A 15,309-nucleotide genomic window follows, 5' to 3' on the forward strand; every position below is an offset into this window, starting at 1 on the left:
TGGAGTAGTGAGGAGTCTATTGGTAAAACCTAAGGTCTCCAACCTGAGAAACTGGAAAAATAGCAAATACTCAGCTCTGAGAGGGGTTAGACTAATTCGCCCACTTCCTTCCCCACATTGTATATACTGTCTTCGGGTATTTATCCTGCTAATGGTGTAAGAGAATAAAAAGGACAGAATTTAATCAAGAGCTAAGAAAAGTTAGGCTCTCGACAAAAATTTTAAAAAGGATTCTTACCCTGCTCTTTTCTATCCCACGTTGACAAGACTTTTAAAAGCACATTTTATCAATAGACTTTCATGGAAACCAACCAAAGGGAAATTAGAGAGGTACTGCAGTACCATGTATATGCGAATCGATGTCTCCTTTTCATTAGACCAGGACTGTTTTACCTCCAAGGTCTTATTGTTCATTACAGCAACAACTACCTCAGTAACAATTTGTTTAAAGATGCCTAACATACTTCACACAACTGCTTTCAGTCCTTCGTGGTGGAAGTTAAAATACCGTCTTTATTCCGGCTTTGGTTTTGGACCAGAAGCCTGTCCCCAGCAGGGCAGTGTCACGAAGGCATGCTTTTTATGTGACGTGCGCGTTGCTGTGCACCTTGGCGGCAAAGCTGGAGCTGTGCGTACTGAATTACCAGTATCGCAACTTGGGCACGTAAGAAGTATGCTTTCTTTCTGCCTGTAACACTAAAAACAGAAAAACAAAACCAAACCCCAAAACAAATCAAACAGGCATCAAAACCGCCCGAGTGCCTAGGGAAAGCGCGCCAACCACACAAAGAAAAGGAGGGGGGCTACTGGGATTCAAAATCATTTCTTCCGGACGAACACCCTCCTGGACCTATCGGAGTTAACTGCGCGCTTGGTCGTAGCCAATAGACACAGCGTTTCTGGTTCAGGTCCGCCCTCAAGACTGATGGACATTTGTGCAGTCCAATGGAATAGTGTGATGCTGAAGAATTAACCAATACATTCGGGAGGTGGGTGGACTGTAGGCCAGGGGGTTGGCGGTGCCGTGTCATGGAGGCTCAGTCTCGGAGCAGCCATTGAAGGGGAAGGAACTGCGGGTGTGTGTGTGTGAGTGTGTGTGTGTGAGTGTGTGTGTGTGCGCGCGCGCGTGTGAGTGCGCGCGCGAGTGTGTGGACAAGGAGGTGGGGGCAGCCGAGTTAGAGTCCCAACTCCTTGGACTCCATTTGCTATTCTCTTTCTCCCCCACACCTATCTGGTGGTGGTGGGCGTTTATATTTGCGTTTCTTTTCATTCATTTCCAAACCTTTTACAATTTGAGGGTTGGGGGTAGCAGGAAAGGCAGGACAGGGTAAGGGAGGAGAGTAATAGCAGAAGAGCAGGAGGAGGACATGGAGATGAAGAAGAGGATTAACCTGGAGTTAAGGAACAGAGCCCCGGAGGAGGTGAGATGACTCAGCCCCCTCCCCTTCCCCTCCAGCTCTGTATTCGGGGAATCGGGGTCCGGGGGGTCCGGGGGGGTGTGTAGGGAGGGGTAATGAGTCAACCCCAACCTGGGGTCGGGGTCGGGGGACATATTTAATTTGAAGTTTTAAATCATTAAAATCTTTTACTTAAAATGGCGAAGGGTTCAAGTTTCTAGGGGCGTTTTTGTGTGTGCACGGGGGCTTAGTCCCTTTCGCCTCCCTTGGAGTCGGGCGCCCTGGCCTCGTGGGGGCGGGAAGCCGGGTGTTGGGGGGCCCTCCGCTCCCCGAGTTCCTCCTCCAGGGGGCGGGAGGCGTGGGCGCGACCCCCCAGTCCCACTCGCCCCTGCCGCAGCCATCGTTGCCTGAGAAGTTAGTCCAACTTTTCTTCAGTGCTGCTAACAACTCTTTTTTTTGGGGGGGGCGCCCCCGGCCTTCAGGCCCCTGGCGTCGGGCGCGGGCTGGGGGCGCTCCGGGGGCCGGCGCCCACCCGCTGCCCGCGGCGCCCACTCCCCCGGGCCGGGCGCGCGCCGACCGCCGCCAGGCGGAATCTGGGTCAGCGGCCGGCTGTCCGGCCGCGGGTAAGTTTTGGGACCCGTCGCAGTAATCGGAGGTGGGGAGGGGACTCGCGGCGTCATCCCCGTCGTCCCCCCGCGGGGTAACGAAATTCGGCGGGTCGTCTCGTGTCGTGGTGGCCGCAACTCCGAATTTGATCCCTGGAAACGGTTTCACAGAACTCAACAAATGGGCCGTGGTAGCCGTGTGCTTTCAAGATGGGTTCGGCGAAACCAAATGATGCGCGCTCGCTGCTGTCGCTTTAGTTAAAGAGACGGGGTTGGGAGGGGCCACGTGAGGCGGGGTCGCGGTCGACTTTTCGGGGGTCGGGCGGGAGGCGTTTCCGCCTCCTTTCTGAGGGCGCCTCCTCGGCTTCACCCGGCCCTGCCCGTCCGGGGCGGAGGCGCGCGGGGAACGGCGGCTGGAGGGCGACCCCTATTTTCCTTGGGGAGTCCCCGCCCCGCGTGGGGTTTCCCGGCGGTCGGAGCGGCGGGTCGCCAGAGTGGGGCCGGTGACCAGCGAGGAACCTCACACCTCTAATCGCAGAGGCGAGCGCCCAGACTCTTGCTCATTGCGGCCTCTGAGTTAAACCCCAGAATTGGCATATCAGGGATATAATTGTTTTCGACGGGGGTGGAGGCGGTGCCTGTGCATACCAGCGTGGAGGATGAGGAGTAGGGTCTGCCCAGTGAGCGGAGTGGGAACCCAAGATCTCCATGTACTTAAAAAAAAGTTCCCCAGAAACTGGCAGGAGCAGGCAGGAGGAAACAGTCGCTATCATACCAGAGAAAGCTTGAAGTTTTCTAGGGCCTACTCTTTAGGGGCTTCAGCAAGCACGAAACGGAAAAGGCTGTCGCTCAGAAGCACACATTTAGAACGCTTTTTTTATGTCTTCGTTTGGAAAAAGGGATTCTCCCCCCTGCCCCATTCTTTTACCCACCCCCTCGTGGTATCTTCCTTGCCAGTTTTGGGGAGTGCCACGCGTTGCTTTTTTTTGCAGCCTCTCCTTCCTCCCCTGTGGTGTAATAACGGTCTCTTGTATTTGCATAGCTCTTTGCTGTTTACAAAGAGCACTTTCCGTGTTTGTTATTCACTTTCCTCCTTGAGACAAACGTGTAAGGTGGATTGTATTGTTCTAGAATCCAAATTAATGGAGTCTCAGGGCCTGCAGTTATTTACTCAAGTGGAAGAACTGGTTTTCTGACACCAAATCTAGTGGCCCTCTCGCCTTCACTCAGCTAGACCAGGAGTCAGAAGACTTAAGAGTGGAGGCCCAGCTCTGCCACATACTGTGTGACACCAGGCAAGTCATTCTCATCCTCTGGGCCTCGGCTTCCTCATCTCCAAACAGATCCTGATGCCATCTGTGCTCGCTGAAGTCATTATGTCAAAGTCATTTTCAAACAGAGAAGGTGGCATTACTTGTTGCTAATTTTTAGCCCTGAAAATACTTCAAACATATTTTTGCACTGGGAATGGAGAGTCAGGGTCTCCTGCCCCTCTCTCCCTTGATTAAGTCCATTTAGGTCCACACCTGAAAGTTTTGTTTTACAACTCTGACCTAATAGAGAGGATCCAGCCCCTCCCCACCTAGAATGGGAGGAAGTCCACAAAAATGCTACCAGGATGGCAGGGAGAAATAATAACATTTTTGTCAAGGATGTATAGTTCTGGGTGAACTGTTTGGCCTGATCGTAGAACAGTTAACATCTGAAAGCTGGGCTGTCTCAGAAGGAGCTTCTAACGTTTCTTCACAAAGGGTAACAAGAAAATTTTGAGTTTACGGTGGCATTTATCAACCAAAGATAAGGGGGTTTAAACTAAAACAGTTTCCTTTCTTCTCCCTACTGTTTCAGGAAAGCTCCCTTGCATCCTTTCCCAGGAGCCCAGGTACTAAATAGGCCCTGATGCTGAGAATCCTTCTCATCAGGGGCAGAAACAAGTTTCACATGGGACCTTTTTCAAAGTTGTATTTCTTATGCATCAGTGATTTGAAGCAGGCATTAAACTTCTTAGTCCAAGTTTAAATTTAAAAGGTGAAGTTACAACGATGACTTTAGACTGTATTTCAATTTGGGGGGAGAACGAAAAGGATATGTGTAAGGGGATTGGCAGTTTTAATATTCACATTTCCAGAGTGTCATGACCCAGGTCTTTTGCTGAACAGACTGCAAACTAAGGCATCATTTATGTTCTCTCTTACAGGTGACAGAGTTAGTCCTTGATAATTGCTTGTGTGTCAATGGGGAAATTGAGGGCCTGAACGATACTTTTAAAAAACTAGAGTTTCTGAGTATGGCTAATGTGGAACTCAGTTCACTGGCCCGGCTGCCCAGCTTAAATAAACTTCGAAAGGTAAGTTGACAATAGGGCAGGAATGCATTATGAGTTCGATGCAAAAGCTATTTCTAGTTTTTGGCCAAATGAAATGACCGTTCTGCTTTTTACTTAGGAGGTTCTCAGTTTCTAGAGTTAAGTAAAAGGGTTATGTAGGATTTTGGAATCCGCTCTAATAGTGCTTTTAGAAATTTAAATTTAATAATGAAATTGCTGTATGGCATGAATTTGGATTTAACAGCTACTAAATGTTTTTCTCTAAAACATAAAATCCAACTATTCCACAACTGGAACCAAATCTGGGTGAAGAGCCCATTATACAGACAGTCCCTGACTTACGATGGTTTGCTTTATGATTTTTCCACTTTGCAATGGTGCATTCAGTAGATGCCCTCTGCATTCAGTAGAAACTGTACTTTGAATTTTGATCTGTTCCCGGGCTAGCGATATGTGGTACGATACTCTCTCATGACGCTGGGCAGTGGCATTGAGCCATAGCTCCCAGTTGGCCACGAGATCACGAGGGTAAACAACGGATACTCTGCAGTACACTTATTGTGTCACATGATTTTGCCCAACTAGGCTAATCATGCAAGTGTTCTGAGCACATTTATGGTGGGCGAGGCTAAGCTATGATGTTTGGTAGCTTAGTTGTATTAAATGCATTTTCAACCTATAGTATCTTCAGCCTACAATGAATTTATTGAGAGGTAACCCCGTTATAAGTCAAGGATTATTTGTATAGGGGTTCTAATATATTATTTGGCGGTAGTAGATAGAACTTGGAAATGAATAGCTTAAGACGGTCTCTTAAAGCGAGAGAGAATGACAGTTATTTTGCTTCTTCAAATTGATAATATGTACTCTAAAATCTTTGATCTGTGCTAAATCTTCACCATTTTTTGTTTTCTCATGTTGAATATATAGTTGGAACTTAGTGACAATATAATTTCTGGAGGCTTGGAAGTCCTGGCAGAGAAATGTCCAAATCTTACCTACCTCAACTTGAGTGGAAACAAAATCAAAGATCTCAGTACAGTAGAAGCTCTGGTAAGTGGGAAAGTTTGTCTCTGGACTTGCTTTTTTTGATCGACTTTTGTGAGATTTTCTTGTGATTTATCCTATCGATTTCTATTTCACTTTTTTGAAACTTCTGAATTTTTTACATGTTGTGATCTAGGTGGTTATTGCTTACTTTTCCTTTGGGGTAAAACATTTAGATAAAATTTTAAACTGGTGCGAAATTTATTTTATCTCAACTTCAGGAATCGAAGATCTGGTTTGAAAATTTCGAGTATTTTCTTAAATTCTATTCTTTTCCCCTCATTTCTTTTCTTTTTCTTTCTTTTTTTTTTCTTTTGAGTTATTTCATTATTTGCTCCTTTGTTTCCTAGTATGAGGGAAGGAAAAGGAGAGGAAGTGAAATTCTGAAACTTGTTGCTCTGATTTTTAAAAAGCTTGGGAAGAGGTTGAAATGGTTGAAAGTAAGCTTGACTGTGGGTTTAAACTAAATATGTTGTTGTTGTTGCCTATTTGTGCACGGATTCCGTCAATAAAATCTATTGAGTGCCTGCTATAAGTAAGGCACTCACCCAGGTGCTAGAGACACAGCAGTGAATGAAACGAAGTCCCTACTCTCGTTGAGTACCCACGCCAGCACCTGCTTAGGAGAATGGCTGTGCTTGATAATAACCCTTCATTCTAAAATTCTAAAAATCCAAAAATCATCCTCTTGATTTCAAGTATATATATTCTGGTTTGTGAATTAAAAAGAAATAACATGATATTTTAAATCTTGAGTTTAAGTTTTAACTTTTGACTTTTCCAGCAAAATCTTAAAAATTTGAAAAGTCTTGACTTGTTTAACTGTGAGATCACAAACCTGGAAGATTATAGAGAGAGTATTTTTGAACTGCTGCAGCAAATCACATACTTAGATGGATTTGATCAGGAGGATAATGAAGCACCAGACTCGGAAGAGGATGATGATGAAGGTAATTGTTCTTAATACGCCTAAATGTGTCAAAATTATAGCCTACACTCTAGCCATGCAAATTAGATTGGGAATGGATATGTAGGCGTAGGGAAAAATAAGATGTAAGATAAAAAACATTTAAAAACCCACAGCCCTAGTCCTGTATTTCTTGTTTCAAACTTTTTATAGCTTTGGAGGAATTTAATAATTATTATATATCAAGCTCCATGAAATTTTATATCTTTATAAACTTCTGTAACCACCACTTAGTAAAAGTGGCAACTTTATTTTCTGGGTTTTTTTTGCAGCTTTTAAAATAGTACTTAAAAAGAACCTTTCATCACAGTATTATCTATAATAGCCACAAAGTAGAAACAACCCAAATGTCCATTAATTGATGAATGGATAAACAAAGTGTTATATATTCATACAATGGAATACTTAGCCATAAAAATGAATGAAGTACTGGTACATGCTATAACATGAGTGAACCTTGAAAACATTCTACTATGTTAAAAGAAGCCAGTCACAAAAGGCTATATATTGTATGACTCCATTTACATGAAATGTCCAGAGTAGGCAAATTCAGAGACAATGTAGATTAGTTGCCAGGGCTGGGGGAGAGGAGAATGGTGACTGCCGTTGGATTTGAGGTTTCTTTGGGAGGTGATGGAAATGTTCTAGCATGAGATGGTGAATATATAATACATTTTTGGATAAATGGGTGATTAACAGATCAGATGACAAAATAACTGTTATTCGTAATGGGACACTTTGTTATTATTTGATGGATAAACAATGTTATAAAGTGATGGAATGATGGACAACTTTGTGTCCACAAAGTAAAACAAACTTTAGTGCATGAATGTTTTGCTGAAAATCTATATGTTGGAAAAATTTCACTATTTAGAAACCATATTTCTCAAATAGTAAATATGCATGTTATAAAAGGGATGTCTTTAAAGATAAAATCATGAGCTACTTCCCACCCATTGACTTAAGAGTTTGAAATGACTGGGGCAAAGGTTAAAAAGATCAACATATTATCGAGAAACATTTCCCCAGCCATTTGCTCTTCTTTTAAAATATTTTTAAAGATGGAGATGAAGATGATGAAGATGAAGACGAAGATGAAGCTGGTCCACCTGAAGGATATGAGGAAGAGGAGGACGAGGACGAGGAAGATGAGGACGAGGATGAAGATGAAGCCGGTTCAGAACTGGGAGAGGGAGAAGAGGAAGTGGGCCTCTCATACTTAATGAAAGAAGAAATTCAGGTGAACAGACCCTTCTTACGTGCACTGAAAATTAATTACTAAGGCATAGGGCTAAGGATCATAAAAAGTAAGTTGTGTAGAAATCTGAGTCATTTCTAATGGGGTACATGGGTCGGTCTGCCTGTCTTTTCCCCCCTTTACCCCCCAGTTCATACTATATCCAAACACTCGTAAATATCTACTGATTTTACTTCCCAAATCTCTTTCAAATCCATTCTGCCCTCGAGTATAGTATGGTGGAAACATACTACAAATGTTTCGGAGCCTCCTTTCTGCATTTGTAAAACTGAGATTATACCAACCTCATAGAATTGTTTTAAGGATTTAACAAAATAATATATGTAAGTAGTTGCTGGCACATTGTAGGCACTCAGGAAAACGTTCCTTTCCCCTGATTCTCTCTTGCTTGTGCTTCTGCAGTAGCTTTCTAAGTGTTCCCTCTGAGCACAGCATCACCACTGAGGTGTATCCTTGGAAGGTGCAGGCGTAGTCTGCACGCAAATGTGATCACATCCCTGGCCTGCTTAACCCTTGAATGCTTCCCTGTTGCCACCAAGACCCTTCATTATCTAGCCTCCTCCCTTCTCTGGCTTTATCTCCCTCCCTACCGGATTAAATCATCCCACGAAGTTATTCTTGCCTCCTGTCTCTATATAATATGAGTATTCTGTTAATATAGAGTAAATAATATATAATACATTGTTTATCTGAAATGACTTTGTACCCATGTCCTGTGATAACTTTCTCATTTCTGAGGTAAACATAAATATAGTAAAGCATGTAAAGTGCACTGATTTTATGTACAAGTCCATGAAATTTTATATATTTGTATACTTGTGTAACCACCACCCAAATCGTGCCTCATGAACTTTTCTGTTTAAAAAGTCAACTCTGGAGTTGCCTCATTTGAAGCTTCCTGTAATTTTCATAGACAATCACTCCTTTCTCTGTTACCTTTGACCTTTGATTAGGCTTCTGTTACGTGTAGCCACTTTTATAAAAACTTGTTTATTTGGCCACTTTCTACTAGATGGTGAGCTCCTTAAGGAGAGGGCCATTTACCTTTGTACCTCAGCCTCTAGCACATTGATGGGACAGACTCATGGGAAATGGCAGTGGATGTGAACACATGGTTTTTAGCTCCTGGGAGTTTAGATAAGTTATTTTTTCCTAATGTTCAACTATTGAGTTTTGTTTTCATAATTCATAATTTAAAATAATTTTTATTATTAAAAATAACATCTTATTTAGACTAGAAATTATTAGTATTCTCATTTGTTTTGCTAGTGCCTTTTACATTGGCTAGATAGATGATATCATTGATTTAATGATACATTTGCTCTGATACCATTTTAAATATAAAACTAGTGTGGGAAAAAGTAGAACTCAAACTTGTTTGGGGCCATAGTGAGTTAGGAGCTGTACCATAAAGAAGAATAGAACTTTAAGGATTTTAAGTATTCATGGACTCATGTTATTTTGCCTTTGGCTTTTTATTTTCTCTGCCAATAGTAATTCGTCTTAAGTCTAAGTATTAAGGAATTTAAAAATGACCTTCATCTAATGGCAAATGTTCGTTTTTATCACTCCATTGAATATTGGGAATTATTAACTGAAAATGACATGGTCAAGTATGAGCAGAAATCTTTAAGATAATACAAACAACATTAAGTCAGTGTGCAACCCCAGTGGCGGGGACCAGAAGTTGTTTTCAATCACGATGAGATAATTTGGATGTTTAAAATGAAGTCCTGTTTTTAGAAACTAAGAGCCAGCAGAAGCTTCAGAGACTATTGAGATTTAAAAAGAAATTAGAAGGAAATAGAAATGGCATTTGATAAGCTATGTTTTGTTTAAGTGTTATTTGTGTTTCAGCGGCTCTTCAGAGGCGTTAATACGTATAAAGAAGGATTTTATGTCGGTGTAGTATATATTTCATGAAAAATAGGGAAGGGGACTTTAGAAGATTTGGGAATTATGGTGCTCTTGTACTATTCATAGTACAAATAAGAAAACATTTTAGTTCTCGCTAATTAGGGAAAGACCGAAGTCCTTACAGAGCAAGTCTCTGGTGGTCTAATAGATGATATTAAAAACAAAACAAAAACAAAAAAGGCTTAAAAACATGAGCCAATTAATATAATCATATTTTGTTTAAAGTAAATCCAGAGAAGTAATTAGCTTTTTAGACTTGAGCTTTTCAAAATTATCAAGGAATAAATGTGATTAGTATCTCAAGTGTTTTTAAAAAGATTATAAATATTTAAATATCTTCATTTATCATTCTTCGCAGATTTAAGATGTTTAAAATTACCTCTCTCTCTCTCTCTCTCTCTCTCTCTCTCTCTCTCTCTCTCTCTCTTTCTCTCTCTGTCTCTCTGTCTCCCACCTTCCCTCCCTCCCTCTCTCTTCCTTTCTGCTCTCTCCTCTACTCCTCTTTCTTCCTCTCTTTTCTTTAGGTTAAGCCTGCGGGTTCTCCTGATTTTTATTGTGGTTCCTTTCTGTACCATTTATACCCCATCTATTCCTGTTCCCTGTAGCTTGGTGGTATTCTGGTAATGAAACACTTTACAGTGTTTGCTGTTAGCTAAATACTGGAAAATTAGGTTCAGTTTAGTATTTCTAGACACAAATGGGGCTGTGGATACTGTGAAAAGGGTAGGTTGTCTAAGTTTCCCCTAACTACCTAGCAATTCTTGACATTTGCCAATTAAAGTATTTTTAAGGAGCAATAAACTCTGAGGGATTAAAGGGGAGACCCTAGATTGGTTCCATGTTTTCCAATATATAGTAGAACTCAACCATTTGGAACATATCCAAGAAAAAGGCAATAAGTGTAAAAGGCCTCTGAGTAACCAAAATATAAGTAACAAAAGACATTTTCTTTGTAGGAGAGTGTTCAAGCTGTTATTCTAAACCTATTTTCTCTTATATTCAGTCCTCTGATAAGCTTGTTGATCTATTTTCTGAATCCACAGCAGATTAAAATTGAAATAGTAACTGATTGCAAAAGACAAGGCATAAAAATTAGGAAAAGATACAACTCAAAGTAGAGTACAGGGTCCTTCTAAAAAGGAGAAAAAAACATCCTACATATATTAATAGGCTTTGAGGGAACTGACAGATACTAATTAGTCTGATGTTCATGATCAAAATGGTGACTATGGTAATTCAAGAAGAAGGTTTGTTAGGTTTAGTGGAAAATGGTAGAGGAGTGGGCAGTGTACTTTAGCAAGAAATTTGTATCCCAATTGGCTAAAGTTAAAAAAATGGTGTTGATATATCAAGGCCATGTTTAAACCTTAGCTATCCAGAACAATTCATTCCACGAGAGTTGTAGAGCAAATTTATTGTGATTTTAATTGACATTTGCTATTTCGATGTGTAGATTTTTTTAGATATAGAAGGAATTTATAGATCTTTCTAGATGAATACTTTCTTTTATTGATTGGAAAACAGGTCCAGAGAGATTAGCTGACTTATTCAACACATAACTGTGTTGGGTCCAGGATTCAGGTAATTCCTACCATAATGTATAAAATCGAAGATGCTGTCTTTGAAATATTCAAAAGTTATTCTGTCCATGATAGTAGCCACTAGGCACTTTTGTCTGTTTAAAGTAATTAAATAAAATTAAAAATTTCTCATAAAAAGTTTCTCATTAGCACTGGTCACATTTCAAGTGCTCAGTAGCCACACGTGACTAGTGGTTACTGGGTTGGACCACAAAACAGATATTAAACATTTCTATTGAGTGTTTTTCAACATTGCTGGTCTAAAACATTATTTTCATAAAGATACTAGATTTAGTTGGGTTTTTTAAAAGGGCATATATAAGTCAGACAGAGTTGATCAGAATACAGAATGATCATAGTTGTTTTTCCTCTTGTTGGGCTGTATTATTATCAAACTGAAAAATCTGTGTCTGGCTTATTTATTCTCAAACTGAATATTTGAATTTCAAGGATGAAGAAGATGATGATGACTATGTTGAAGAAGGGGAAGAAGAAGAAGAAGAAGAGGGTGAGTGATATTAGCCATGAAAATAAAGAGTAATATTCTCAGGGTATTCATGAATTCATTCACTCCATTAAGGAAAAAAACATTTTATAACATTTATTTGCAAAACAGGAAGGAAGAGATAATGGACCTTTGAGCTAAATTTATTATTTTTTTAGTGTCTTTCATTTTAGAGAGGGTGAAGAGAACAGTTGAACTCCAGAGAAGCCCTTTTTAGATTTGTTCTCCGGTATTCTTTGCTTAGGTCTTTCAACATAAATTTAAAAAGGGGGTGCCGGTTGGCTCAGTTGGTTAGAGCCCGATGCTCGTAACACCAGGGTTGCAGGTTGGATCCCCACATGGGCCAGTGTGAGCTGCGCCCTCCACAACTAGATTGAAACAACTATTTGACTTGGAGCTGGCGTGTCCTGGAAAAACACACTTAAATAAAAGTAAAAACAAAAAAAAAAATTCATTAATTCCGTTAATGTCAAGCCCTTAGTTTCTGAATCTGTACTTCATGATTTGGCCACAAGGGTGCGTAGCAAGCTGTGCTGAAATTGAAAGAAATTCAGAAAGGAAACTTAACAATTTTCTTATGTCATTAACTTTTCACTAAGATAGTTACAAAACTTTGTAACTTCACAAATACTCATTTAAAATTAAGTATTGTACACTTTTTCTTTCACTCATTCAGAAGAAGAAGGTCTTCGAGGGGAAAAGAGGAAACGAGATGCTGAAGATGATGGAGAGGAAGAAGATGACTAGATCATTCTAAGACCATATTCCCTGTTTCATGGGTGTGCAATAGAGTGATCACATCTTTGTTTCTTCATGTACGATAGCTGTCCCTACAGAAGATGACGTAACTTTTTATAGGAAAAGTGTGGTTTTACTATTTTTGCCTTATCATTCCAAATAAGATTTACTAGTCTGTTAATGATCATATTGTATGTAGAGAAAAATTTTCATTGACCCCCCCCCATTGTGAAATTCCCTAGCAGTTTATTTAGAATCTTAATTTTTCTAATACAAGCTCAGTGTATTAGTCATTTTAGTCCATAATTAAAACATGATTGCTTTTACACAGGCATAGCATAGTGCATTTCATTCATAAGGTTTTAAAGTTATTTATGAATTAACTGAAATCACAGTCAGCTGGAACATGAAATGAAAGTAGTCTCTTGAATAATAAGTTTGTTATGTTTTTTTAGCAGTGATCCAGAGATCTTTAATTTGAAGGCAATGACTTCTTTTTGGCTAAGGGTTCATATGACAAATATGAGTAACTTGGAAAGTAGGAGCAGAAAAGTATGGGTTCTATTCAAAAACATAATTCAAGGCTTTCGGGGAAGATTCTGAAAACCTAAGCCAGGTGACTAAGATTTTATTTTTGAAGGAAAAATTGGTTATAATACTTTTAGAGACATGCAGGTGAGCCCTTTGTTCTTCAAGCTGAAGATGTCGACATGCTAACGGTTGTTGTGTATTTTTTTGTGTGCAGTTTTTGTTTTCCTCTCAGCAATCCCCTTACGATCACCTTCCTTTCCCATTTCACTCTCCTTCCTTTATCTCAAAAAAAGTTGGGAAACTTATGGGCACCCGGGAAAACCTTTAGTCTTATACCTCAACCACCTTTTCAGACCTGTCTCAGTTTTAAACAAGCTAAGTGAAAGAAACTGAGTATTTTCTGAGATACAAATAATGTTATCAATACAGTTTTATGCAACAGACTCTTTTTACTGTAAATCTTTCTTGGTTGACAAGATGTACAGGCTGTATTAGTAGGGTGAAGAAAGAAAAGCGGAGGGTCTTTTGGAAGCAACAATAGTGTTCCTCAAAAGTTAGAACAATTGCCTGTTGATAATTAATGAGACGTTCAAAGTCAAAATTTTAAGTTAGCTTCTCAAATGATTTAGATACCACTCTGTAAAATATTTCTAATTTTTCTGAATAGAACCTTTAACTCTTCTTTCTGTAGTCTTCAAGCATTATCAGATATAGCATTTGATTGGAATATTTATATTGAGCAGTTGAAAAAATATTTGAAACTAAATCCATATAAAAATTAAGATTTGTTTTCAAGTGGCTGTCCATTAAAAATAGAAGAATATTTGGGATAAGTGTGAGTGTGTGTTTCCTTATATGGCTACTAAATATCATATTATGAGTAGACAAGTACATCTCACTTTTTGTTGTGGAGGCTCCATGTTCAAGGCAATTACTTTTTTAATCTTGGCTCTAAATTTTTTTTCCCCACTTTGGAATATTTGTAAGTTTCTTAAATTAGTGTCAGCAAATTAATTGAAGTTACATTTCCACATTGGGGCACATTTAAATTACTGAGTATAGTACTTCTTTTTTAGTTTGAAATGTGTGACTTGGGGTTTTAAAGTAAAAATTAGAAAGTTATTTGTGTATAAACTAAAAAAAAATACGCAATTGACTGCAATAAAACTCTTGGGATAAGTTTAGTGGGGGGATTGGAATCTCCAAATGGCTAACATTTTATTCCTTTTTAACAATTGAAGTGTACTGTTTTAGTCCCGAAGAATTCTCATCGCGTAATATGCCAGATTATAAAATACTTATTTTTAAAATTAAATCTGTATATTGACTTTCTTATCAATCATCTTATTGTGCAATCAAAATTAGAGTTCTTTGGTTTGAAAACAACACTTAGAGCCTCCAAATAACTTTTTAAGACTTATTTAGCTTTGTGGGTGGTATTTTCATGCAAATAAGTAAGGGTGGGTTGGGTTTTATATTTTGTAGAAGTTTTTGGTCCTATTTTAATGCTCTTTGTATGGCAGTATGTATATAGTGTGTTAAATTCCTTAAAACTCTCCTTTAAAAACTTTGAAGTTAATACTTTTGTGCAACTGTGTTTTGAATAAAGCCATGACAGTGTTAAAAACAAACAAAAAAATGCAGTACTCCTGATTATTCCTTTATTGTTTCTGACTGTTCCCTGTTTTTTCTGTGACTGCTGTAACTTAAAGTTTTTGAAACCGAATTGCTTCAAATAAATTGAAGATTTGTTGTTAATGATTAGTTTCAGTGTTTGACATTCACTTTTGAACACCATTGGGGGCTTTGAAGGTCTTTTTAAAAACAAACAGCTTGAAGTTAACTCACTTAAACACTTGGATGTTACATGAGGCATTACGATTTAAAAGTTTAACTCATCTGCCTATTTAACTTTTTCCAACAAGCAGAAAAAGTTCTGGATTCCCTTAAGTTTCCTTCTGTTTATTTTCAGAATACTTAGATAATGTAAATACAAACATACATAATTCTTGTATGTTTACCTTGAGTAAATCACACCTGAACTAAACAATGTTTTTTCCTGCTTTCTTGATTTTGCTGTGATGAGTGATTTTTTTAAATGTTTCATTTGTAGACAACTCTGGAATGTATTTTATCAAGTCAAGGCACAAGTATGTTAAGTAACGTTTTTGTGATTGCTTTACAGTTTAATGAAAAGGTATTTTAATCATGGAATCGCTTCCTGAGAGATGGAAAATATTGAAATGTATTTCAACTACAAGAATTGTTTATTGAAATTAGTAGTTTTTTTTGTTTTACATCTTTAAAAAATTCAAAGCCTTTCCCCTCTTGGTTAAAGAAAATGGTAGAACTACACTAAAAGTTTTTGGTGGAGGTGTTAGTTAACGAAGCAATTCTGTGAGAAAGTAATTCAAAACACTTTTAAGTAAGTATTGTTT

General features: G+C 39.0%; 1 protein-coding gene across 2 annotated transcripts; it reads left to right on the top strand.

Moving 5' to 3' along the window:
• The first annotated feature begins 965 nt into the window (after window positions 1–965).
• ANP32E (acidic nuclear phosphoprotein 32 family member E) lies at window positions 966–14,915 on the top strand. 2 transcript variants are annotated; one of them, XM_081024993.1, is made up of 7 exons: window positions 966–1,421; window positions 4,200–4,349; window positions 5,259–5,381; window positions 6,160–6,325; window positions 7,404–7,582; window positions 11,548–11,605; window positions 12,279–14,915. In XM_081024993.1, exons 1-7 carry the CDS (start codon window positions 1,368–1,370, stop codon window positions 12,347–12,349), a joined length of 801 nt encoding a protein of 266 aa, XP_080881119.1. In that variant the 5' UTR covers window positions 966–1,367; the 3' UTR covers window positions 12,350–14,915. The 2 variants fall into 2 exon arrangements, with proteins under 2 accessions (XP_080881119.1, XP_080881120.1); XM_081024994.1 differs by lacking the exon at window positions 966–1,421 and adding an exon at window positions 3,134–3,297 and having other exon boundaries at window positions 12,279–14,633.
• The last annotated feature ends 394 nt before the right edge of the window (window positions 14,916–15,309 follow it).

Source organism: Rhinolophus hipposideros, assembly GCF_964194185.1.
Source record: "Rhinolophus hipposideros genome assembly, chromosome: 19".
NCBI classification, from domain to species: Eukaryota; Metazoa; Chordata; class Mammalia; order Chiroptera; family Rhinolophidae; genus Rhinolophus; species Rhinolophus hipposideros.

Excerpts from the sequence above, each read along its gene's own strand:
- ANP32E (XM_081024993.1), top strand. The coding sequence starts at position 1,368 with ATGGAGATGAAGAAGAGGATTAACCTGGAGTTAAGGAACAGAGCCCCG. Across the intron at positions 1,422-4,199 it reads GGAACAGAGCCCCGGAGGAG|GTGACAGAGTTAGTCCTTGA; the intron begins GTGAGATGACTC and ends TCTCTCTTACAG. Across the intron at positions 7,583-11,547 it reads TAATGAAAGAAGAAATTCAG|GATGAAGAAGATGATGATGA; the intron begins GTGAACAGACCC and ends TTGAATTTCAAG.